Below are 24,338 nucleotides of genomic sequence, written 5' to 3' on the forward strand. Positions count from 1 at the left end.
CCTCAGGGCTCCTCTAGGTCCTTCTCTGTGTTACTCAGAATAAGACAAATTACTCTAATAATAACAGTACTTATGAAGCATGCCTCTGCGCTGGACTCTGCTGTAAGCAGTTTCTAGGCATCCTTTCTCTCCTGTTTAAGTGTAGAAAGAAATGTACTGACTCACATAACAGAAAAGCCTAGGAATAATGCTGGTTTCAAGAGTAACTGAAATGGAGATTTCATGAGAAAGTACACGAGTAATTGTCAACTGGGAGGCATGGGCAGGTGAGAGGTATTTGGAGGAAGAGGTCGGCAGCAGTGAGAACAATGGGTCATGGAGGTTCATTGTCCTCTAGGCATTCTCTCATTTAATGCTCACAGCCACCTCCTGAGGTGAGTAGAATTATCACCCTCCTTTTCAGATGATAAAACAGATGTAAAGAGGGTGAGTGGCACGCCCACGGTCGCTCAGCTTGTATCAGCAGGCGGGGAATCCCGTCCAGGGGGCTGGGCTCCAGAGCCTGAGCCGTGTGGCTGGTGGACCATGGCATTCCTTTCCCAAGAAGCACAGAAACATACAGAACTAAAAAGCTGTTACCATTGAAGTCAAGCTTGGACCCAACTTGAGAAATAGGGGTTGGCGAGCCAAGTTGAAACCTCCTTGCTCTAGAGTCCAGAGTAACTGCAGTTAAAGACCCATCAAGACTCTTTCCAGCTGCGCTCTGGCTCTCCCCTCCCCCGTCCCCCACGAGTACCACGGTTTGGAGGCGGGATCAAGGCGGGGGGGCAGTGACGTCACATTCCCGCCAGCGCGCCGTCCAATCACTACATCGGCTGAGGGAGGGGTGGATGGGGGCGGGGAGGGTGGCGGATTATATAAGAACGGGCTCTTTCCCGCCCCGCCACTTGCTCTTGGTTTTCTCCTTGCAAAGCCATCATGTCCGGTCGCGGCAAAGGCGGGAAGGGCCTGGGGAAGGGCGGCGCCAAGCGCCACCGCAAGGTGCTGCGCGACAACATCCAGGGCATCACCAAGCCCGCCATCCGGCGCCTGGCGCGGCGCGGCGGCGTCAAGCGCATCTCCGGGCTCATCTACGAGGAGACGCGCGGGGTGCTCAAGGTGTTCCTGGAGAACGTGATCCGCGACGCCGTCACCTACACGGAGCACGCCAAGCGCAAGACGGTCACGGCCATGGACGTGGTGTACGCGCTCAAGCGCCAGGGCCGCACCCTCTACGGCTTCGGCGGCTGAGCCCGTCCCCCGCCTCATCTCCCCCCAAAGGCCCTTTTCAGGGCCGCCCACTCCCTCTCGGAAGAGCTGAGCGCGGCTGTGGTGCTCGTGTTTGATGGCGGGGATTTGAAGCCTTAGCAGGAGCTTCAGGCTCGATGGGGGCTCCCCCGGCAGTCTGTGCACAGGGCCCCAGGGGCGCCCTGGGCCCGTTGGGAGGGATTGGCGGCTTCGGGGTGATCGGGAGGAAGAAGCAAACGGGAGGGTTTCGAATTTAAAGTTCTAGGGTACTTAGGGTTTTTTTTTGTTTTTTTTTGTTTTTTTCTGGCAGGGACACCAGCAGTCCCTCGTACCCTGTGAGAGGACCAAGCAAAGAAACGCCTGGTTGGGGAGGAGCAGTTTGCAGGGACGCGGAGCCCTGGACGCGTCGCTGGCCTAGAGTTAGTTTCTGCAAATTGCGGGTCTGCGAGGCTGCAGCCAACCCTCCTCCCCCCCCCCCCCCTCCAAGGGAGTCGGATGGATTAGACATTTCCAGCAAAGCCTTGGCTATTCCAACGGCATTTGCCCTGGCGACGTCACGAAGGATTCACATGCTTTGGACACTCGTCCTTCTCCGCCCAGGCTTCGGGCTCAGTGTCCTCACCCCCATTTTCCCCACAAACTGGGTGAACTCAGGTTTAAATATCACTAGCACTTTCTTAGGTCCGTTCTCACGCCGCCCCCCGCCCCCCGCCCCCCGCCCCCCTTGAGCCCCAGGCTAAGCAGTTTGTAAATTCCGTAGAATAGAAGAAGGGGTCAGTGTCTTAACGCGGGTCGCTAACCACTTCCCGGACCTGCGGCCTCTGCATTTGTGTAGGAGCTCGCTCTGCGGTCACAGGCTCTGCTCTTAACCTGCTGTGAGTCCTAACGTTGTTTCCCCGGACCCCCGCCCCCTCCCTTTTAAATCATGGGCCGTTTAAACACAATATGGATGTCCTTAGATTGACATCGGTTTTTAATAGTCTGCATCTTAGAACCTTATATGCATATTTGCATAACTCACGGACGCAGACCACCGGGTGTTGAAGGCCTGGGGGCGGGGGGTGGGGGGCGGACTGGAGGAGGTCAATGGGGGGGGGGGAAGGGGACATGTGTAATACTTGCAACAATAAAGATTCATTTAAAAAATAGTCTGCGTCTTTGAAAATGTTCCTCACCATCATTCTTTTTAAATAAGTGTATTTTTATTGATTTTCAGAGAGGGAGCAGAGATAGAAACATCAATGATGAGAGAGAATCATAGATCGGCTGCCTCCTGCACGCCCCACACTGGGGATTGAACCCGAGACCGGGGCATGTGCCCTTGACCAGGAATGGAACCCTAAACCCTTGAGTCCCCAGGCCGACGTTCTATCCACTGAGCGAAACCAGCCAGGGCACCATCATTTTTTTTTTTTTTTAATGGTCTATCACCTCTCCCCTACCTGAACGCAGTGAATGGGATTCAGAATGGGGGCAATACTAGCTAGCCTTGAGTTACAAGGCTACACAGATGTCAGACTTAAATTTGCCTTGAATTTCCTTAATCTTGTTCATTTCAACCGCAGCACCGGCCCTCGGCACACAGAGGGGTGTGGAGGGTGCCCCTGAAAGGAGGAGGGAGGGGAACCTGCAGGAGCCGCAGGGCAGAGGCTGTGACCTGGGCGGGAGCCCCTCCTTCCCCAAAGGCAAGGTGAGGCCTCGGGGCTGCGAGTTAGACGCCCGGTTAGACCCCTGAGTCCTGGTCTGGTTACCGATGGTAATTCACCAACTGCTCCGCCTGCGGCTCAGGGCGGGTGCGGGCTGCAAGTGAATGGAAAAGAATGAGGCCCAGGCCCACTTAAATCCGGCACCGCCGGGCTTGCGGAGGGGGCAGCTCCGGGCCTGGGGGGAGGCGGGAGCGGGTGGGCCCCGGGCAAATGGAGTGAGACGAAGAGCCAGCCTCCAACTGGGAAATCTTTTACCCAACCTGGCTTCCCCCTCCCCTTTCTTGCTCCTTCGCCCCATCAGACCTGCTTCCGCTTTCCTGCTTGTACCCCAGTTCCCTCCAGAACTGAGGGCGCCGCCACTCGGGCCCCTGCGCAGCCTGGGTGCGGCGCCCCCATTGGGCCTAAAGTTCCTGCTAAAGGTTAAGGCCCCGCTGGCATCAAACACGAAAAAATCCACAGGAACAGAAGCAGGACAGCGCGCTCAGCTCTTCCGAGAGGGAATGGGCGGCCCTGAAAAGGGCCTTTGGCGGGGGACGAGGCGGGGGACGGGCTCAGCCGCCGAAGCCGTAGAGGGTGCGGCCCTGGCGCTTGAGCGCGTACACCACGTCCATGGCCGTGACCGTCTTGCGCTTGGCGTGCTCCGTGTAGGTGACGGCGTCGCGGATCACGTTCTCCAGGAACACCTTGAGCACCCCGCGCGTCTCCTCGTAGATGAGCCCGGAGATGCGCTTGACGCCGCCGCGCCGCGCCAGGCGCCGGATGGCGGGCTTGGTGATGCCCTGGATGTTGTCGCGCAGCACCTTGCGGTGGCGCTTGGCGCCGCCCTTCCCCAGGCCCTTCCCGCCTTTGCCGCGTCCAGACATGGTGACAGCGAAATCAGAGACGTTTGTCCCCGGGAAAACCGGCTGCAGCCTCTTAAGTACCGAGGGGGCGGACCTGGTTTGAAACAGACCGGAAAAGGCGGGAAAGAGCCCAGTCCCCGCCCCTGCGGCTACCCCATCAAGGAAACACGGAGAAAGGAGATTTTCTGTTATTTAGAAAATAAGAAATCCCCAACAGGAGGGTCTACCATGTACACGAGAGAAATTAGCTCCTTTGTGGGTGTGTTTAAAGGTCGGTCCATCCCATGGGTATTTTTGGGTCATTTCCAACATGGAATTAAAAGAAGCCCAAACCCCTAGAGAAAAAGGAGTGGGGAAGTGGGTTGCCAAGCAACCCAGCCAGTCTTTGGGGTTGGAACTGGTGAGCTGCTGCTCTCAAGCTGTCGGTGAAGCTGAGTTTTCTTGGCCGTGTTTACGCCCAGGACGCACGCTTGTCCGTAACTGAGACTGGGTCATGGAGCAGGGGAACGAGACAGCCAAGGCCGTGTGCAGCCCACTGGGGAATCCTGTCTCCCCTAAACCGGGGACGCTTAAGAGGAGCTTGCAGGCCCTGACCGGTGTGGCTCAGTGGATAGAGCGTCGGCCTGCGGACTGAAGGGTCCCGGGTTCGATTCCGGTCAAGGGCATGTACCTTGGTTGCGGGCACATCCCCAGTAGGGAGTGTGCAGGAGGCAGCTGATGGATGTTTCTAACTCTCTATCCCTCTCCCTTCTTCTCTGCAAAAAATCAATAAAATATATTAAAAAAAAAAAAAAAGTAGCTTGCAGCTCTTCCCAGAGGGCAGAGAGCTCAAACCACCTACTCGGGGGGACAGAGCAGAAATCCCACCAGCGCCATTTGCCAAGGACAGGTGGGGTGAAGAGAATAAATCTCATTCTGGTGCGTCAGCACAAAGCTGATGGGGATTCTCTAGAGATCCTCCCGTAAGAACTTCTCTAAATGCCCAGCCTTTAAAACCCCTCAAAACGAAGGTCTAGCAGTGGTCGGCAAACTCATTAGTCCACAGAGCCAAATATCAACAGGACAACGATTGAAATTTCTTTGGAGAGCCACATTTCTTAAACTTCTTCTAACGCCACTTCTTCAAAATAGACTCGCCCAGGCCATGGTATTTTGTGGAAGAGCCACACTCAAGGGGCCAAAGAGCCGCATGTGGCTCGCGAGCCGCAGTTTGCCGACCACGGGTCTAGTGCGCGCTCTTTTTCCCACGAGTATGCCCCCCCCCCCTCAAAATCCCCCCACGGAGCATCCTCTAAGCTCTAAGGAACCCCACGAGGCCTGCAACCAAGGCAGCAGCAGTTCGTCCCAGACAAAGGCCCTGAACCCGTCCCCAAGGCCCCCTTCCCCCTGACTTTTAGGGAGCCAAGCAGTGCAGACTGGGCTTTCACGTCCCCAGCTCCTGTGTCAGGGTCCCAGCCTTAATAAACGTCCTCTAAAGTTCACCCGGACTCCCGTTTTGAAACGTTTCGTGCAGGAAGTCACAGACCCACACCCTCCCGGCTGCCCTAAGCAAACCCGTTCAGGGCCAGGCCCCCTTCCCGGTTGCAGCTGATAGTTCTTTGACAATCAGTTCCCATCGCCCTGACTTCCGCGTAAAATATTTATAATACAGGCAGGGCTAAAGCACATGCAGGATTCCAGAACATTTCCAGCATAACGCGAGCACGGACAGGGCGCTTCCACGTAAACAGTGAGGGGTCGCAGAGGGAAAGAATGCGGATGCCAGGGGCTGACGCCCTGTTCAGCGTGAGATGGTGGAGGGGTGCTGTCCTTTCCTGGGGCAGGTTCATCCAATTCCAGGAAAGCTGTCATACTCGCTGAAGGAATTGTATGCAAGTGACAGTGATAAAAATGCAGCCATTCCTAGAGGTTTGCATTATTTTCAAAATTTTGCTGAACTAACACATGAGAGCATTAAGATATACATGAGGCCCCTAGAATACAATGTTCAAAATAAGAGACGGCATTTTATCGTGGTTTTTTTTTTAAACAAAATTCAACTGAGTCCATTTGAAGACCTAATTGGCTTTATTAACCAATTCCTGAACCCGGCAGCATCCGACTTGTCACTAACTAAAAGGGCGCTCCTAGGAGTTGTACAAAATAAGTAAGTTTTATAGGAACAGGGATAGAGCAAGCAACCTATGAACAAAAGTGACGAAAGGATTTCTCTTTGGGGGAAAGGAAATAAGGGGATTTTTATCTTGCAGGTTGCCTCTTCTTTCTAATGGGATGGAGAGGGCCCATGCAACCGATTTCCTTCCTAGAGCTTTGCCAGAAAATTCCAGACTGGTGGTTTAAAATTATATTCCTAAACCGAAACCGGTTTGGCTCAGTGGATAGAGCGTCAGCCTGCGGACTCAAGGGTCCCAGGTTTGATTCCGGTCAAGGGCATGTACCTTGGTTGCGGGCACATCCCTGGGGGGGGAGGTGTGCAGGAGGCAGCTGATGGATGTTTCTCTCTCATCGATGTTTCTAAGTCTCTATCCCTCTCCCTTCCTCTCTGTAAAATATCAATAAAATATATTTTTTTAAAAAAATAAATAAAATTATATTCCTGGGAGAGGTTGGGACTGCCATTAGGTCAGGTGTTATTACATCTGGGTTTGGGCCTGTGGATTTTGTCCTGGTCTAACCCTCTGAGCTGACCCACGAGTCCCTTCTTCTCTGACTCTCCAGCCAAGAGGGTTAACTGGAAGCGCAGGCCGAACGGGCAGCGGAGAACAAAGGCGGGTGGAGCACAGGCTGGGGCAGGCGGCACACGCGGCAGTTTGAGCTGCCTAACCACAGGGACCAGCCACGCAGAAGTCATAAAATATAAAATGTTCCTGGGCTCCGAGCGAGCGGGAGGCCTGGGAAGCCAAGGGAGGGCCTGCAGCAACAAGGTGAACGCACGCACGGAAACGGGGACAGTGCAGGTCGGTTGTGGGGCAAAAACAATGGAGGGAATCAACCCGGGAGTCACTGAGCAGCTTGTAGCACAGATACAACCCCTGGACCGCAAGGCTTCAGCGGGCAGCCCACCCTGGGGCCCCCTCCCCTGGCGGGGAGCCTGAGCCAGTTTGTAATAACTTCCCCACACTCTGCTGAAATCTTTGCTGAAATCTTCCGGTTCCGCGGAGCTCATTCTTCGGCCTCGAGAGACAGGACCCCGGGAAAGCACGGGGGCTCACCGTCCGGGGCTCACCGTCCGGTTATCACGGAGCTGTCAGCAGCCCGGCTTGGCCCATTCTCTCTGCAGAGCCCAGGGAGCCCGCTTGGTCCCTCTATTGAGCTGCGTCTCCCTTGGGCCCTTCCTGGTGTCCCTGTCTCCACGGTTTTATTCTCACAACCCCCTGGACTCGTGTTCGGAAATGCTTCCTACACCAAGTCAGGAACCCACACTCTCTAGGCCCAGGGCGGCCAGGCAGCCCCATCCCTTGCCCATCTTTCCAGTAACATTTCCGTTCAAAGCGATTACAATGAGAGCGATGAGCTTTCAGGCACAGCGATTGTTGTTTTGTATCTTCCACACCCCACCCCACCCCACCCCACCCCACCGTGTTTTGATATTTCCCGCATTCCGCTGTAAAGTAAAAGTTACACAAATGCTGCTCCGATGAAGGAGCCCACCAGCCCTTTCCAGTCACGTGTTGCTGTTACCACAAGTTCGCTACAAGGTTCAAGAACATTGCACTGAGCATGTTATTGCAGGTTGCTTCTGAGTCGGAGTTCTAGGTTCTGAGGCTGAGGAGTCACTCCCAGAAGTCTGCGATTTCATTGAGAAGAAAATGGCTGGGAAAGGCAGGTTCTGCGATCAGTGCCTGCAACTTGATTTCACTAAGACGCAGCCAAAGCTTCCAGGGCTTACGGACAGCCGCCAGACGGGCCTTAATGCCGATGTGCACAAGACGGACCCAATGCAAAACCGGTTACACTTCCTGCTGGCATTTCAGATTTTCAATCAAAAACGGATTTCTGCTACATCGGTATTCAGGGTACTACTGCCTTGAAACATCGTTTTTTCTCACAGGGGGGCGGGCAGACATCTGTACAATTACTTTGCTGTACTGGACTCTCCCCAGAATTCCTTCCTGGAAATAAATCCTAACTGTGGAGAGCGGCCAGTGTCTGGACAGGTCCAAGCCTCGGACTAAGGAGAGGGCACAGTCCTCTCACGGCCACGGGCAAGTCCCAGCCTGGAGGGCAGAGCCTCCCAGCACCATGATAGCCAACAGCTGGAGTTGTCAGCATGAACCTGTGGTCCCAACACGTGGGCCCACGTGCCTGAGTGACGTGGGCTTGATAGAGTTCAGGTGCAGGTAGTTGAGTAGGACCGAAACCCACGAGAATGCTGTAAACATCTTGACCACGCCCTTCCTTTGCCTCGTGGCATCTGCTGTAAAATAGACACGGCTTGTAGTCCGCGGCTGTCGCTAGCTCTCCATCAGAGGACAGCGTCCCACCCAGACCCAGCTTCATTCTCTTCTCTCAATCCTTCACCGCCCCTCTCAGGGTCACCGAGCCTGGCTGAGCTGGGATGGAACATAAGGCGCCCTGGGGCTGAGGGTGCCATGGCCAGGCCGGCCCGCAACACTGGACAGTTTGCACACAGCTCTTCTAAGGGAGAACTTGGTGGCTCTGAAAAGAGCCTTTGGGTTTCAGTGAAATGGGTAGGACGGAGCTCACGCCCTCTCCCCACGGATGCGGCGCGCGAGCTGGATGTCCTTGGGCATGATGGTGACGCGCTTGGCGTGGATGGCGCACAGGTTGGTGTCCTCGAACAGCCCCACCAGGTAGGCCTCGCACGCCTCCTGCAGCGCCATGACGGCCGAGCTCTGGAAGCGCAGGTCGGTCTTGAAGTCCTGCGCGATCTCGCGCACCAGGCGCTGGAACGGCAGCTTGCGGATCAGCAGCTCCGTGGACTTCTGGTAGCGGCGGATCTCGCGCAGGGCCACGGTGCCGGGCCGGTAGCGGTGCGGCTTCTTCACGCCGCCCGTGGCCGGCGCGCTCTTGCGGGCCGCCTTGGTGGCCAGCTGCTTGCGGGGCGCCTTCCCGCCCGTGGACTTGCGCGCTGTCTGCTTCGTACGAGCCATTTCTAACACCCAGGAGCAGGGAGCCGCTGGAAAGACAAGATCAAGCGCTTTCAACCATTATTTATAGTGCAGGGCCCACGCTGATTGGGCCAGGCATCTGTCCATTAAGTCCTGCTGGAAGTGATTGGAAGCCGCGTCGACTTCCGCATCCCAGGAGCCCCCCGGGCGTTTACATCAGAAATTAACTTCCACCCACCCTTTCAACAGCGGCCGTTTTCTAGTCTTTCTCGCCTCTACCTTTTCTGCGTCTTTTCTCGACAATGGTCTTTGTTTTTCCCCCGCAGAATTTAATGTTAGTATTCAAAAATATACCTGGTTTCCTGAATAAAGAAATTTAGCTTTCGCCCCGAAAACGCTTTCCTCTGATCGTTTTGAAAAAGCGCGCGCTACATGGGATTGGCCAAGCAAATTTTTGAGCCTCATTCCGGTTTAGGAGGGCTAATTTCCTGTCAGTTTCTTCATTTCTCTAAACATATTTAAAATGTTTCTGTAGGCTTTTTTCCTAAATGTCTATTTACCGCGACTTCACATTTGGTGTTATAGCTACAGTGACATTTACTACCCACTAACCAGCGTACACATACGTATCACAATTTCAACTGAGACTTGTGTAACAAGTGTGATTAAGGGGAGAAAAATTCTCTAACGTGTAAGTGGCACCAAAAACATGACCGTGGGCCTCATTCAAGTCACGCTGGGCCCCGTGTTGAGAAGCTCCGCCTAAGTGACTGAACTCCAGGGGGAGCGGCAAGGCTTTCACATTTAAAACCCACTAGGGCCCCGGAGCGGAGATGGGAGAGTAGGGGATGATGTGTCCCATTAAGATGCAAAACAACTCAGTGAAGGGCGGTTTTATTGCCCTGTTGCTTTACTACGTTTGTATGTAAATGGACACCTTACACCAACCCTTGCTCCCACTTTGTCTTCTCCATGGTTTAGCCCTGAGGGCCCACAGTATTCATCCCCTAATGACCTGTAATGTCAAGTATCTCCGCTACCTTCTCACTTTATTGATGCTAAACTTGTTTTTATTGGAGTCAACAGTGGCATTTCTGGGCGTGTTTGCACACTGCCACCTACTGTCAGGCTGAGAAATTACAGCAAAGGTCAATTTCCCGTCTCCGCTCCGATATGTAAAGTGCAAGCCCTTTAGTGAAGGCGTGGGTGGCTCTGAAAAGAGCCTTTGGTTTTGAACGTTGCGGTTTGCTCCTTATTTGCCCTTGGCCTTGTGGTGGCTCTCAGTCTTCTTGGGCAGCAGCACGGCCTGGATGTTGGGCAGCACGCCGCCCTGCGCGATCGTCACCTTGCCCAGCAGCTTGTTGAGCTCCTCGTCGTTGCGGATGGCCAGCTGCAGGTGGCGCGGGATGATGCGCGTCTTCTTGTTGTCGCGGGCCGCGTTGCCCGCCAGCTCCAGGATCTCGGCCGTCAGGTACTCCAGCACGGCCGCCAGGTACACGGGCGCGCCCGCCCCGACCCGCTCGGCGTAGTTGCCCTTGCGGAGCAGGCGGTGCACGCGGCCCACGGGGAACTGCAGCCCGGCCCGCGAGGACCGCGTCTTGGCCTTGGCGCGCGCCTTGCCTCCTTGCTTCCCGCGTCCAGACATGATTTTTTGAAAAGGTGTGAGTCCCTTCTGAGAAACAGACCAGAGGAATGAAACTAGAGGGGAAGCAAGGCAAGTATTTATAGTAACGGGAGGTAGGCTGCATGCACTTCCCTAGAACCAATGGGAACGTAGAGCCTGCCTCCTTCATTTGCATACGAGGCGAGGTTTTTTTTTTTTGTTTTTTTTTTTTTTCTTTCTTTTTCCCTTTGCTCCATTCTAATCCGGTCTGATGAACCGTTACCTTTCTTTCTTTTCTCTTTACTAATAATTGAATCAATTTGTGTTTTCCTCCCCTAAATACTATCCTACACGCAGTCAGGCAGGAATTATTGTCCTCAGACAATTGGTTATTCGTCCGGTTCCTGGATTGTGAATCGAGATTTTGGAAAGAAATACAAGCAGGGCAATTTCTAAATGGATAACATTTAAGAGGTACATTTAAAAAAAGAAAGAAAGAAAGAAAAAGAGGTACTTCTATACCACGCGTTGCTTTAACTCTTTTAGAACTCAGAATGTAGGGAGAAAGGAAAAATAATCCTTTTGGTGGCCCAAGGCTTCTTAAAGAATCTGAACAATGAAATCTGCAGAGGAGGTGGCCTAAGACAGCCACTGCGTCTCCACGTCACTCACATCTTGGGTTGGAGACGTTCAGGTCAGCCTTGAAGTGCAGAGCATGAGTACCGTCTTCATTTTAGGAATGTGAAACGTGGATGCCCAGATTGGTTATTTACTAAGAATTAATGACACCAAGGACTGTGAACTCCTGGGAGAAACGCCTTTGCCATCATTTCCCAGTGCCGTTCCCATCCCCCTCCCCTTCTTTTCCCACTTGGGCACCACACCCAGGATGCTGGTTGTTTTCAGAAAGCTGCCCTCCAGCCCGCATGGCCTGTAACCTGTAGGGGTTCTCCCATGCCTGCTTTCCCATGCACGTAATTCCTATTTCCCCACGTCATCTTTGTCCTTCGATCCAATAAACAGCTGGCTTATGTTGGGGGTGAGCAGGCTTTTTGTGGATGGCCTGCTGCTCGCCCATGCTGCCCGCATTACTGGAATAAACGCTCATCTAGGATTCAACCCTGTCTCTTCTTAAATGGCTCCAGTAGTGACAGGCAGCCCAGACCCCTTGGTTGTGCGGTTACACTATCTCATTCCCCGAGGTGAACAGTCTCTGGACCTTTGTGGACCTTCCTTCTCTTTCCAGAATTCTCAGTCATCTTCCCTCTAAAGTTAAAGTCTCCCAGTCCTCTTCAACGGGCTCCAGGCACCCAGAACCTGGGTAAGGAGATGGCAAAACTTTTCATGACGGAAAAGAGAGTTGGGGATCTCGTCCAGGTTATTTTCCTGTTTTCTTCGTTGACGGGGAGCATCAGCTCTGGAGAAAATGTGGGTGTTTATTAGGGAAGTGCGTGTATAAACCCTTCGGTGAGGACAAGGGTCTCGAGGTCTTGTTTCCCAAACGGTCTTCTTGCTAAATGATAAAATGCACAACAGTATTTTGCAGACACAGCTATAAGCAGATGCACTCGGCTCCAACCCAACCAGGTATGTGTAGTTGGTTGCAAAGAAGAAATCAACATGCAGTTGACCACATGGTGTGTATAAGCCTTGTCCCCGCCTCCCTTCTGGGAGGCAGCACTGGAGGTGAGTCCCCGTCCCCTTTACTTGCTGCAAGTAAACAGAACTATGTAAGGACAACCAGGCCTCGTTTGAGAGTAGATCACCCTACGCAGGGAGCCCCGTAGTTTGCTCACCATTCCAGGATTTCTCTTAGGCTGATGGGACCGACCCCTGTGTTCAAAGCTGGTGCCTGGTCAGAATCACCTGGGGAGATTAACAAGTTTGTTTCTGTCTTGTTACTGCTCCCCACTATAGATCCATGGAGCCACCATGGAGTCCAGGCATCTGATTTTTAAAAAATATATTTAGTGATTTTTTTAGGAGAGAGGAAGGGAGGAAGGGAGAGAGAGATGAGAGATGAGAAATAGAGCCCGAACCCAGGCATGTGCCCTGAGCAGGAATCGAAGCAGCAACATTTTGGTGCCGGGGACGAAGCCCAACCAACTGAGCGACACAGGCCAGGGTGACTTATTCTTATTTCCTCCTTCACTTGGGAAGCGTTGTTGCAGAGAACCGGAATAATCAAGCAATGCTCGGAGGGTTTGGGGTCACACTTTATTCACCGTTGGGCTTAGAGAAAATGAATTCAGATTCCAAGCAAAGCTACAAGCAGAACTTCCCTTTTTATTAAAGAGCCAGCCCTCTGTGTGCTCAGTGGTTATCTCGCTGCTGGCCTTGAAAACAACACAGTTCTATCCAATTAAAAAATGCACCTGGCGTGGCATTGAGAGTATGGGCGTATCTAGTCTCTGGCCTACAAGGTCAGATAGCTAAGTTCATCTTCCTCATTATTCAAGCAGGCTAAAGCAGGCTGGAAAGCAAAGTTATTTTTTAGAATAAGAGGCCGTCTAAAAAAACAGCAGAGAATTCCAAACAGTAGTAGTTTTACAAAATAGGGGTTAGCCTCAGCATCAGCCAGGTACCCGGACAGATAATGTTTATAGGTTTGAGTTTAGGAGGCCTAATGTTTTTTTTTAAGGTTGTCAATTAAAGAGTATAGGTTTAGGTAAAGTATTAAATATTTAGAAGAAATGAGAGGGGAGGGGGCGGGGGACAGATGGCGAGGTTGATAGCAAGCAGACAAAGTTGTACAGGACAAAAGGGGGTGAAAATAACCCCTCCGGAGGTCATGTTGAATAGAATAAGAAATAATCTCCCTAGCCAGCTCTTCCCGCTCCAGGGAAGAACACGAGGGTTCGTGATTCTTAGACTAGAGCCTGAATTCACTAACTTATTTGGGGAGGGGTCTTTTTATAATCTGTACAACAGAAATTATTGACTTAAGGCAAGTGCCTTTTTCAAAACTGTATTTCGCATATGCTGAGAAAGAAATAATTTCTCATACATTGGGTCAGCTGTTATGTTGGGCTGTGGGGGGGAAATTTAATTTTCCTTTAAAAGGGGTTCCTTTTTGAGAAATTCAACTTCAGATTTTACAGTATTTCTTCATCATGCTCATTCACCGAAGGAAAAACCCCCCTTCCCCCCCCCACCTTAGTAATAAGCAGTGAACAGCGATTCTTCACCAGCTCTTCCTCCCCTCCCCCAGCCCGGGACGTAGACCCCTCGGACCCTCTTCCCAACCGAGGGCCTTCCCGTCTGGATGGATGGGTTTTGGAGTCCCAGCGACTCCGGAGAAAGGATGGCACAGAACAGGCCGTGCATCTTCCTCTCCACCCCCTTCCCCCGCCACCATCGCTGTCAGCCACCAGGTGGCGCCACCTATGGATGGAAGGGCGGGAAATTCAAATCCTTTGTCCCCTATCAGAGCGGGAACCCACCCTTCTAGGGGAATCGCTGAACCGTCCACGGCCCAGGAAGTGGCACCGGGATTACTGGGACGTGAGAAAAATTCACAGGCGTTTCAGACTGACCGTGGCCACCGGTAGACATTTCTCGTGAGAAATCAGAGCCATCTCAGGTCACCTGTGCGAAAAGGGCTCGAGGCGGACCCCGCCGAAACCAGTGCCCAAGGAGCCGCGCGCAGTGTCGCCGAGTGTCCCCCCAAAGCTCCCAAGACCAGGTGAGTGTAGGCCCAGGAAGGAGCGCCCGGGTGGCTGCCCAGACCGACCCTCCTCCTCCCTCCAAAGCAGCCCAGATCAGAATCCCTCGGGGGTCCCCACTTTCTGAAGTCCTGGAACGGCTTGCCTACCCAGCGGGGCATTGCAAACCCCCATCGGAAAGCTGCAGAGTCAGCAGAGTGGCCATTGGTAGGTGCATTTTAATGGAGACCTCGAGGCTTCATTAAGGGCACCGGGAACGTGGGAGGAAATGTGAACTAGACAGCCTTGGGGCAGGCACAGCGCAAGGTACTGCACTTTAAAGCCAAGCGACCCTGGAGATGGAACCTGGGCAACTACACGGAATAAAGTCAGGGCTCAAACTGAACCCACAGCCCGAGACCGTGACCTCGCTCCCAAGAGGCAGTTACAGCTTTCCTTAGAGGAAGTGGGTGGCTCTGAAAAGAGCCTTTGGGTTTGACAGCGGCCGCAGCTCCTCACTTGGAGCTGGTGTACTTGGTGACGGCCTTGGTGCCCTCGGACACGGCGTGCTTGGCCAACTCGCCCGGCAGCAGCAGGCGCACGGCCGTCTGGATCTCGCGGGACGTGATGGTGGAGCGCTTGTTGTAATGCGCCAGGCGCGACGCCTCGCCCGCGATGCGCTCGAAGATGTCGTTGACGAAGGAGTTCATGATGCCCATGGCCTTGGACGAGATGCCGGTGTCGGGGTGCACCTGCTTGAGCACCTTGTACACGTAGATGGAATAACTCTCCTTGCGGCTGCGCTTGCGCTTCTTGCCGTCCTTCTTCTGCGCCTTAGTGATGGCTTTCTTGGAGCCCTTCTTCGGGGCGGGAGCAGATTTGGAAGGTTCTGGCATGGCGTCTGCAAAAGGCTGTAGAATTGCGAGTCGCAGTTTCCACAACTGAGATTAAGGGTGAAGGGTTGAGAGCTCATTCAGTATATATATGTTTCTCGATGTAAATGAGGAATGGAGAATTCTGACTTCTGATTGGGTAGCCATTACATGTCGCTGAGGGGCGTTGTCTATGCAAATAAGAAATACACAGTTCTCTTTTCTATTGGACAGAACATATTTTAACCAATCAGATGTCTTATCGCGCTATCCAAGCTGTAGCTATAAAAGGGTTTCTTCCACTTAACATTCACACATCGTCTCTTCTTTGCAGCTTTTCCTGCAGCCTAAAAGTTTGACAATATGTCCGGACGCGGAAAGCAGGGCGGCAAGGCGCGCGCCAAGGCCAAGACGCGGTCCTCGCGGGCCGGGCTGCAGTTCCCCGTGGGCCGCGTGCACCGCCTGCTCCGCAAGGGCAACTACGCCGAGCGGGTCGGGGCGGGCGCGCCCGTGTACCTGGCGGCCGTGCTGGAGTACCTGACGGCCGAGATCCTGGAGCTGGCGGGCAACGCGGCCCGCGACAACAAGAAGACGCGCATCATCCCGCGCCACCTGCAGCTAGCCATCCGCAACGACGAGGAGCTCAACAAGCTGCTGGGCAAGGTGACGATCGCGCAGGGCGGCGTGCTGCCCAACATCCAGGCCGTGCTGCTGCCCAAGAAGACCGAGAGCCACCACAAGGCCAAGGGCAAGTGAGGAGCGAACCGCAACGTTCAAAACCAAAGGCTCTTTTCAGAGCCACCCATCTTTTCCCTAAAGGGCTTGCACGAGAATTTCCGTGTTTTAACAGTTACTAATTCCTCAGTCTGACAGTAGATGGCAGTGTGTAAACATTAACTCCAATAAAAACAACAGCATCAGCAGAGGAAAATGGGTGCAAGGACACTTGACAATCCCCGGTAATGAAGGGGATGAGTGCTGCAGGCCCGCCGGGCTTAAACCGGAAGAAAACGGGAGCAACAACGCCTGGTGAAAGGTGACTATTTAAATGCAAATATAGTTAGTGACCCACCGGCAATAACTCGACTTGTTTTGCATCTCAACAGGACACATTGTCACCAGTTTTCCCATCTCCTACGCGGCCCTCGTGGGTTGTAAGTAACAGCAATACTGCAGGCCTCGGAGTGGGGTCTTAGGCGGAGCTGCTCAACACGGCGCCCAGCGTGGCTTTAACAAGGCTCAGTCATCTTTTTGTACCACGTACACGCTTCAGGTTTTGTTTTTTTTCTTTAACCACACTTCCCACAACTCTCAGTTGAAATTGTGAAACGTATGAGAGTCCCCATACGTAATGCAAAGTAAATGTTACTGTAGCTTTAACAGCAAATGTGAAATCGAGTTACGTAGGCATTTAGAAAAAAACCTACAGAAACATTTTAAAATCTCTACATTTAAATAGAAAATGAAGAAACTGACGGGAAATTGGCTTTCCTAAATTTGAATGAGGCTCAAAAATTACTTGGCCAATCCCGTGTAGCGCGCGCTTTTTCAAAAACATCAGAGGAAAGCCAGTTTCCGGGGCCAACATTTAAAACTTTTATTCAGGACACGAGATATATAATTGTAATATTTACATTAAATTCTGCGGAGAAAAACCAAAGAACATTGTAGAGAAAAGCGGTAAAAACAGTAGAAGCGCGGTCCGGAAGTGGATGGAGTTTCCAATAACTTCCCTACGGGTCTTGATGGACAGATGCCTTATCCAATGAGAGCGGGCCTTGCCTTATATATACCGGTTGAGCGCCCGGACTGTCATTCTAGCTGTTTGCTACCTTTGGTGCTTTGCAATGGCTCGTACGAAGCAGACGGCGCGCAAGTCCACGGGCGGGAAGGCGCCCCGCAAGCAGCTGGCCACCAAGGCGGCCCGCAAGAGCGCGCCGGCCACGGGCGGCGTGAAGAAGCCGCACCGCTACCGGCCCGGCACCGTGGCCCTGCGCGAGATCCGCCGCTACCAGAAGTCCACGGAGCTGCTGATCCGCAAGCTGCCGTTCCAGCGCCTGGTGCGCGAGATCGCGCAGGACTTCAAGACCGACCTGCGCTTCCAGAGCTCGGCCGTCATGGCGCTGCAGGAGGCGTGCGAGGCCTACCTGGTGGGGCTGTTCGAGGACACCAACCTGTGCGCCATCCACGCCAAGCGCGTCACCATCATGCCCAAGGACATCCAGCTCGCGCGCCGCATCCGCGGGGAGAGGGCGTAAACTATTGCCCAAAACTCAACGAAAACCCAAAGGCTCTTTTCAGAGCCACCCACAACTTCACGTAAAAGGGGCTGTAACTGCACATCCTAAGTGCTGGGCCCAAAACTAGAAATTTCTGGGGAAATTTTAAGATAAAGACAGGATTTTTAATGTTCAACTTACTAGTATTTATTGGCGGTTTCTATATTCAGGTGAAAGTCCTTTAAGTGTCCGTGGGTCAATTACAAGGGTTGAATACCTGCGTGTATTCCCGTACAACGCTTTACTGACACCCCCCACCCCTCCGTATCATTGCACTGACTTCTGCTTCCATGGCTTATGCACTTAAGGGCTTTCCCTGATCCCTTCACCCCGTTTCATCCACCACCCCCACCCCAGGCCTTCCCTCCGACAGCTCAGACTGTTCCTATCCTGTCAGTTTATCTTGTCCCTTCGGATCCACATGTGAGATCACATGGTAGTTGTCTTTCTCTGGGTTCCTTAGGACATTTAGATGAAGTTTCACCGCATAGATAGAAGCTAATAGTAGCTTTTTATTGGATTTCAATTTTTCATGGAATTCTCAATTGAAACTTGTTTTAATCGTCAGAAGCAGTATTGACTATCTCTGTGTCCTGTTCAATCGAATTCAGACAACAGGGTTTATGAGTACTTATTTGTATGGATAGAGCAGTGGTTCTCAACCTTTCTAATGCCGCGACTCTTTAATACAGTTCCTCATGTGGTGGTGACCCCCAACTGTAAAATTATTTTCGTTGCTACTTCATAACTAATTTTGCTACTGTTATGAATCGTAATGTAAATATCTGTGTTTTTCGATGGTCTTAGGCTCTACAGGTTGAGAACCGCTAGCAGGGTCGCCTAAGACCATCGGAAAACACACATATTTACATTACGATTCATAACAGTAGCAAAATTACAGTTATGAAGTAGCAACGAAAATATACTTATAGAGGCTCCTGAACACCGTTACTCCTGCCCTTTAATCCATCAAACACACTACAGTTAAATCTTCCTAACAGCAGTGTCGTCTGCACAAAATTCCCAGTAAAAACAAGCAAAAAATAGCCCTGGCCTGTTTGGCTCAGTGGATAGAGCGTTGGCCTACAGACATTGGCCTGCAGACGGAAGGGTCCTGGGTTCGATTCTGGCCAAGGGCACATGCCTGAGTTGCGGGCTCCATCCCCACTAGGGGGTGTGCAGGAGGCAGCCGATTAATGATTCTCTCATCATTGATGTTTCTCTTTCTCTCTCCCTTCCTCTCTGAAATCAATAAAGAAATATATTAAACAACAACAACACACATTCATTTCTGACTGCAGAACCCAACTGTGGCCTACCTAAAGTAAAATAAGATTGTCGCTCACGGGAATGAAACGGGCCTCGGTGCTCTCCACCAGCGTCCATTAAATATATCTATGTAGCCGGGAAGATAAGATTATCACTGTCCAAAGTTCAGTGGGATTTCAGATGCTGAAGGTGTGGACATAAAGGCCCACCCCTGTAGAGACTTTTTGAGTTTATTTGAGCTGAAACAGACATGTGCCAGGGAGCAAGATCTTAAATGACTGTCCGTTGCTAGGCACCTGGGCTTATTCATGCGTGTTGCCATTTCTCTTCTGCGTTTGAAATTAGGGAATATTACAAGGAGGTGGGAGAGAGAAGGAGGTGGGAGAGAGCAAGGCAGCGGCTGAGGACAGGATAGTTAAGACAATGGGTGGGTACCGATTTGGAAGAAGACGCAAAGGGGGAGTTTCAAAGGTGTGTTCACCTAGATGCCCAAGGACCATGGACAACACTTGCTTAAGGTGCAGCCTGGGAGTTAAGACACCCCCCCCCCCCCCCCGAAACAGCGTTGGTTTGTGTGCTTGGACTAAGGGCCACGAGAAGGAAGTCACGCAGCACCGTTCACCATTATAGCAATTACTTAACCTAAGGCCCTTTACGCTTCAGGGAAAATAAATGTCAGCAGAACAATCACAGCAAAGAGTGAGTGGGCGTCACAAGTACACCCCACCCTGCACGTGAAGACAGCCTAGCAATGTGCTCTCTTAAGGTGGTTTTCAGCGACAACGTGAACAGACGGTGGAAACCAAGGGTCCTAACATAATGTGTGGTTTTGATTTAACATGTAGCCCCAGCCCCCTATCCAGTCCCTTCTCCGTGTTGGTCATCACCTCCCGGAGGCGGCCGGAAGAGATGGCCAACCCCGGACTCAGGGGGACAAGGTGTGGGCTTCTGTGAAGGTGAAGATGTAGGCGGCAGGAACCATCACCAGGTGTCTGACCAGCGGGGTCCGGCCAAACCTGGGTTCAGCCTCCTCGGTACTTGGGTTCCGGCTAGGAAAGAATTCAGAGTCCAGACCCAAACTGTAAGAGAACATGTATCGGGTAAATGAGAGGTAGAAGTAATTCTAGAAGAAACGGGCTTAGGAAACCAGTCATGGAGGTAATGGAAGCAAGCACCCCTGGAGCTTGGGGGTGAGGAAGCTCATAGTAAAGAGAGAGCCTGGAGGGGGGGGGGGGAAGGGTGTGCTCCTGGGGGAGAGAGAGCACCCTGGGTCCTCCATCCTCAGGGCTTTAAAGGCTGGGGTTTTAGGGGAGATCCCAGGGACGCATCTTAATATAACATTCAGCAGCTGGCCAGGTGCGTCCATTCAGGGTTGTGGTCTCCACTGATTGATTGGCAGGCCCCAGAGCAGGGGGACATTATTCAACGCAGCTGGTCCTAAAGGCAGACAGGGCTGGTTTTGTGGCTTATCTGGGCCTGCAGCTGAAATAAAACCGAGGCCCAGAAGTTATCTCCAGGGAGAAAAGTCAGGGGAGGAAAAGTCTCCCTGGGGCGAGGCAGGCACCTGGGGCTTCCACCCTGTTGACCTTCTGTACCTGGGCCACTGTCCTTGCTCTGCTCCTGCGGGTCTCAATGCCTGCAGCAAAGATAAGGCCGAGGCCTAAATTCAGTTCCTGAGCCCTGGAGCTGCACGGCACTCCCTGGCCACACCCTCATAAAACATGACCAGCCAGCGAGACCCATGGCCCCAAACCCCTTACCCCTGAGGACTTTCGTTCTGGAAAGCCCTTGTGGGTACACTGTTGGGGAGTTGGGGTTTTACATAATTTATTTAAGACCTACTCAGTGCCTGGTTCTTTCTCTGTAGCTTGGTGTCTGCATAACTGGCTACTATCAGCTCCACCAGATCAGCAAGCTCTTTGCTGGGTTTCAAAGGCAAAAATGAGCCTTTTACTGAAATGTTCCACCTGGGGCGAGACTACCCACTGTGACCTGCTCAGGAACGCAGGACAGAACTCCTTTTTCACCCACAAAGGGGAGCCGCTGTAGAACTCGTCTCTCCTTCACCCAGGCCCCCTTTTAATAAATACAAAAGCACTGATGTGTTCATTTTTTAAAATTTTCCAAATAGGGAATAGATCACAATTTTCTGAGGCCTGAAGTTTATACAACTTGGTGATCCTTTAAAACCTACACTAGATTACAAACACAAAACTACATCATGAACATCAATTTATAGTGGGAAAATAAGTCACCTGTGCATGAAAAGGGGGTTCCATGTTAAGTAACCTCACGGGACGATCTGATGATGTTGTCGACATACTGGGTTAAATAAACGATGTTTTTAGAATGAGTCCACCTGTGTCTTTGCTCCTCATTTCTGTGGCTATGAACAGCTAGCACTGCTGCGGAGATAAATTCGCTTGTGCACAGATTCCTTCAGTCGCTGGGTATGTCCTATGTACACTTGATGGAATACTGGCCCTCCAGAGATCTATAATATCAGATCGCGATTGCCAGCAGGAACAGAGAAAACAAAATAACTGGGAATAGGGGTAATAAAAATGGGAATATGTATTTGGAGAAAAGTACAAACTAAATGGGAAAGCATAAAAAGGTCTTGAATATGAAACTTATCTCCTCAGTTTAACCTATAAAAATAAAGTCCCAAGAAGCCTATCAATAGGGTGTTGAAGGTTTCTGAATGGGTGGGAAGGGGGAGCTTCCCAAAGTAATTATGGAAAAGCAAAATAAATAAACAAAAAAACAGAATTACCAGAGACTTCTGGAAAGGAGTAATGAGAGGAAACCAGCTCAATCAGCTGTTCAGGTCATTGTTATAACATCTCTTTATGTGACATCCAATTACTTGCATATCTACTATGGCTCTTATATTCTCAGCATTGCAGAGCTGTGAGCGGCACTTAAACCCGTGTGATCTGGCCTTAGGAACGGCTGGAAAGATCAAAGGGACAAAATAGAAAAGCAACAACTGGTTCACCTCTGCATGGGATTTACCTGTGATAAAGGTCCTGTCTCCAGTGGGGGTGGACTGGGGAGGGCAGGGGAGGCAGAAAAGGCAGTTACTAAATGGTCTTGAGGAAAATATTATCCGTATGCATTCATAGATCCATAAGTCCTATAAAAACATCCATGCATTCACGTATCAAAAATGATCCATATATTCGTACCCATACTTGTACACGGAAATGCAGAGAGCTCACAATTATTTTAAATGTAACATTAACAACAGAAAAATGACTGTGAAAAAAACATGAGACAGCCGTCTTTCTTCGTGCGTGCGTGCGTGCGTGTGTGTGTGTGTGTGTGTGTGTTACAGACGTGAGTGAAAGTCCTTCTGTTCAAAGTGATTACACAGACGCGGAAGATTAAGCTCTCTGCGCCCAGGAGGGAGGGCGGGGCGGGGCGCGTGAACTCGAGTCACCCCCCTAAAGCGGGAATTAACCCCCAGGGGCCTGGGCAGCAGACCCAGGACCCCGAGGCCCCGCCCCTGGAACGTGTCTGGAGAAACCTCCGTGCAGGATTGAAACTGCCCCGGGCTGCATCCAGCAGACACGCCCCGAGTGTCACACAACCCACGGATGACACTCGATGAGAACTAACGCCCTTACTGACATCCCCCTCACAGGCACAGACCCAAGGGCCCACCGACGCGTTTTCCTCCCGCGTGGATCTCTCTCCCTCTCTCTCTCTTACACACACACACACACACACACACACACACACACACACACACGGCGTTCAAAGCCTCTCCAGGGTTTGCGTGTTTGTCTAACGGAGGATGGGGAGCCGCCCGCCAGGACAACATGGCGACGAAAGGTTGTTTTGGATGCGCTCCGACCGGTCACACCCAAGTTCAAGGTGACAGGGTCCGAGGCACAGAAAGACCCCGCCGCCGCCGTGCCCTGGGCGGCAGCCATTCCTCAAGGGCGCTTTTTTGTCGCCAGGAAAACGGGAATGAGAAGAAGGAGCGAGAAGGCGCCCGCGCCTCTTCCTCCCAGGGCTGGAGGCCAAAACCCGCCCCAGGCCACAGCCGCCTGACTTCCCAAGACGTGCCAGAGGCGTTTCCACAGCCGGCGAGCAGGGCAAACTCAACCCAACAACAAAAAACCCAAAACAAGTAAAAAAAAAAAAAAAAAAAAAAAAAAAAAAAAAAAAAGCAAACAGTGCGACAGCAGCTGCCCCGTCCAATGACATCCGGGACGAGGACGACAGGAGTGCGCCAACCGGCGAGCGGGCGGGACTTTCGAATGCTTTTCCGGCCTGACCGCGCCGTGCCGTCCCCGCGACTCAGGAAGGGGGGGGGGGGCGGGTAGGACGGGGCTGCTTTCCGGTCCACAGGCCCGTGGGGTACGGGCTGCCGAGGGCGGTTCCGCCCAGCGAACCAGGAACCCCGCCAGCATCGAGCTGCAGGGACGGCCCCGACCGTCACCGCTCAGCAGCCCCGTTCCCAGCGCGGGTGGTCTGGCTGTCACCGCTCAGCAACCGCCCTCCCCAGGCCCACACGAACCCCCTGCTCCCAGGGGTCTGCAGACATCTCCAAGGGCGCGCCCGCGACGCTGCCATAGTAAAAGGTTAAAGGGGACGGGTGCGGGGGGGGGGGCAGGCCAATAGGGGAGGAGTGGTGCTCAGCTCGCTTTTGAGACCGGTGGTGGCTCTGAAAAGAGCCGTTTTGGGTTTAGAAGCGGTTGTGAACCTACTTCTTCTTGGGGGCAGCCTTCCTGGGCTTGGCGGCCTTGGGCTTGGCCGTCTTGGCCTTCACCGGCTTGGCGGCGCTCTTGGCCACCTTCTTGGGCTTGGCAGCCTTCACCTTCTTGGGGCTCTTGGCCGCCTTCTTGGCCCCTGCAGCCGCCGCCGGCTTCTTGGCCTTCTTCGGGGTCTTCTTGGCGCTCTTCTTGGGGGTGGCCGACCCCGCGGCCTTCCTGGGCTTCTTGGCCGCCCCGGCCGCCTTCTTGGGCTTGGCCGCGCCCGCCTTCTTGGCCTTGGGCTTGGCCTCCCCGGAGGCCGCCTTCTTGCTGAGCTTGAAGGAGCCCGAGGCGCCGGTGCCCTTGGTCTGCAGCAGGGTGCCCTTGCTCACCAGGCTCTTGAGGCCCAGCTTGATGCGGCTGTTGTTCTTGTCCACGTCGTAGCCCGCGGCCGCCAGCGCCTTCTTGAGCGCGGCCAGCGACACGCCGCTGCGCTCCTTGGAGGCGGCGACCGCCTTGGTGATGAGCTCGGACACGGGCGGTCCGGACGCCTTGCGGCGCACCCCGGAGGGCTTCTTGGCCGCCTTCTTCTTCACAGGGGTCTTCTCCGCGGGGGGCGCGGCGGCGGGCGCGGCGGGAGCGGTCTCCGACATGGTGATGGCGATGACGAAGATCTAGGAAAGAGTTGGAAAAAAGTGGCGAAGCGCCGATGGCGCAGCGCGGGCCGCCACCGAATATATAGAGCGCAGGCGCGCGCTGATTGGTGCTCCCGCCGCCCTCGGCTGGCAGGCTCCGCGCCGCCGCCGTGCGCCCAAGTTGTGTTTGTTACACTTCACAAAAGGGGGAAAATATTAAAATCCTCCGCACCCAACCCCCCGGGGTCGGTCGGAAAAGAATCCGAGAAGCCTCAGGCTTCGTGCCCGGTATTTATTTTTCCTGTAACTGCAAAGACGCCGCGTCCAGGGGCCCCCAACTCCCCCAACTCCCAGGCAAGTCCAGGACCATCGGAGACCACTTTCTGTTTTTCTTCTAAATTACCTGTTCGCTCCTTGGCCCTTGAAAGTTCTTTTTCTCAGGGTGGGTAGGGCACATGCTCACTTTCCTTTGGGGACCAACAC

The 24,338-nt window shown here is 53.0% G+C and overlaps 8 protein-coding genes across 9 annotated transcripts; 3 read left to right on the forward strand and 5 right to left on the reverse strand.

Moving 5' to 3' along the window:
- Window positions 1-918: 918 nt before the first annotated feature.
- Window positions 919-1,230, forward strand: H4C1 (H4 clustered histone 1; the record flags this gene model as incomplete). The annotated part of the gene is made up of 1 exon (XM_080648238.1): window positions 919-1,230. The coding sequence occupies one exon, from the start codon at window positions 919-921 to the stop codon at window positions 1,228-1,230; it is 312 nt and encodes a 103-aa protein (XP_080504364.1).
- Window positions 1,231-3,484: 2,254 nt separating this feature from the next.
- LOC308237506 (histone H4) lies at window positions 3,485-3,796 on the reverse strand (the record flags this gene model as incomplete). Its single annotated transcript, XM_080648239.1, has 1 exon — window positions 3,485-3,796. One exon carries the CDS (start codon window positions 3,794-3,796, stop codon window positions 3,485-3,487), a length of 312 nt encoding a protein of 103 aa, XP_080504365.1.
- A 4,682-nt stretch (window positions 3,797-8,478) lies between these two features.
- On the reverse strand, window positions 8,479-8,889 carry LOC308237484 (histone H3.1; the record flags this gene model as incomplete). Its single annotated transcript, XM_080648217.1, has 1 exon — window positions 8,479-8,889. The coding sequence occupies one exon, from the start codon at window positions 8,887-8,889 to the stop codon at window positions 8,479-8,481; it is 411 nt and encodes a 136-aa protein (XP_080504343.1).
- Window positions 8,890-10,099: 1,210 nt separating this feature from the next.
- Window positions 10,100-10,492, reverse strand: LOC308237491 (histone H2A type 1; the record flags this gene model as incomplete). Its single annotated transcript, XM_080648224.1, has 1 exon — window positions 10,100-10,492. The coding sequence occupies one exon, from the start codon at window positions 10,490-10,492 to the stop codon at window positions 10,100-10,102; it is 393 nt and encodes a 130-aa protein (XP_080504350.1).
- Window positions 10,493-14,609: 4,117 nt separating this feature from the next.
- On the reverse strand, window positions 14,610-14,990 carry H2BC3 (H2B clustered histone 3; the record flags this gene model as incomplete). The annotated part of the gene is made up of 1 exon (XM_080648234.1): window positions 14,610-14,990. One exon carries the CDS (start codon window positions 14,988-14,990, stop codon window positions 14,610-14,612), a length of 381 nt encoding a protein of 126 aa, XP_080504360.1.
- Window positions 14,991-15,329: 339 nt separating this feature from the next.
- Window positions 15,330-15,722, forward strand: LOC308237493 (histone H2A type 1; the record flags this gene model as incomplete). The annotated part of the gene is made up of 1 exon (XM_080648226.1): window positions 15,330-15,722. The coding sequence occupies one exon, from the start codon at window positions 15,330-15,332 to the stop codon at window positions 15,720-15,722; it is 393 nt and encodes a 130-aa protein (XP_080504352.1).
- Window positions 15,723-16,813: 1,091 nt separating this feature from the next.
- Window positions 16,814-17,224, forward strand: H3C3 (H3 clustered histone 3; the record flags this gene model as incomplete). Its single annotated transcript, XM_080648215.1, has 1 exon — window positions 16,814-17,224. One exon carries the CDS (start codon window positions 16,814-16,816, stop codon window positions 17,222-17,224), a length of 411 nt encoding a protein of 136 aa, XP_080504341.1.
- Window positions 17,225-19,829: 2,605 nt separating this feature from the next.
- H1-2 (H1.2 linker histone, cluster member) lies at window positions 19,830-23,931 on the reverse strand. 2 transcript variants are annotated; one of them, XM_080648205.1, is made up of 4 exons: window positions 23,236-23,931; window positions 21,533-21,566; window positions 20,110-20,150; window positions 19,830-19,996 (listed from the first exon to the last, which is right to left on the reverse strand). In XM_080648205.1, the coding sequence occupies exons 1-4, from the start codon at window positions 23,871-23,873 to the stop codon at window positions 19,981-19,983; spliced, it is 729 nt and encodes a 242-aa protein (XP_080504331.1). In that variant the 5' UTR covers window positions 23,874-23,931; the 3' UTR covers window positions 19,830-19,980. The 2 variants fall into 2 exon arrangements, with proteins under 2 accessions (XP_080504331.1, XP_080504332.1); XM_080648206.1 differs by lacking the exon at window positions 21,533-21,566.
- Window positions 23,932-24,338: the final 407 nt, after the last annotated feature.

Source organism: Plecotus auritus (assembly GCF_963455305.1).
Source record: "Plecotus auritus genome assembly, chromosome: 12".
In the NCBI taxonomy this organism is placed as follows: domain Eukaryota; kingdom Metazoa; phylum Chordata; class Mammalia; order Chiroptera; family Vespertilionidae; genus Plecotus; species Plecotus auritus.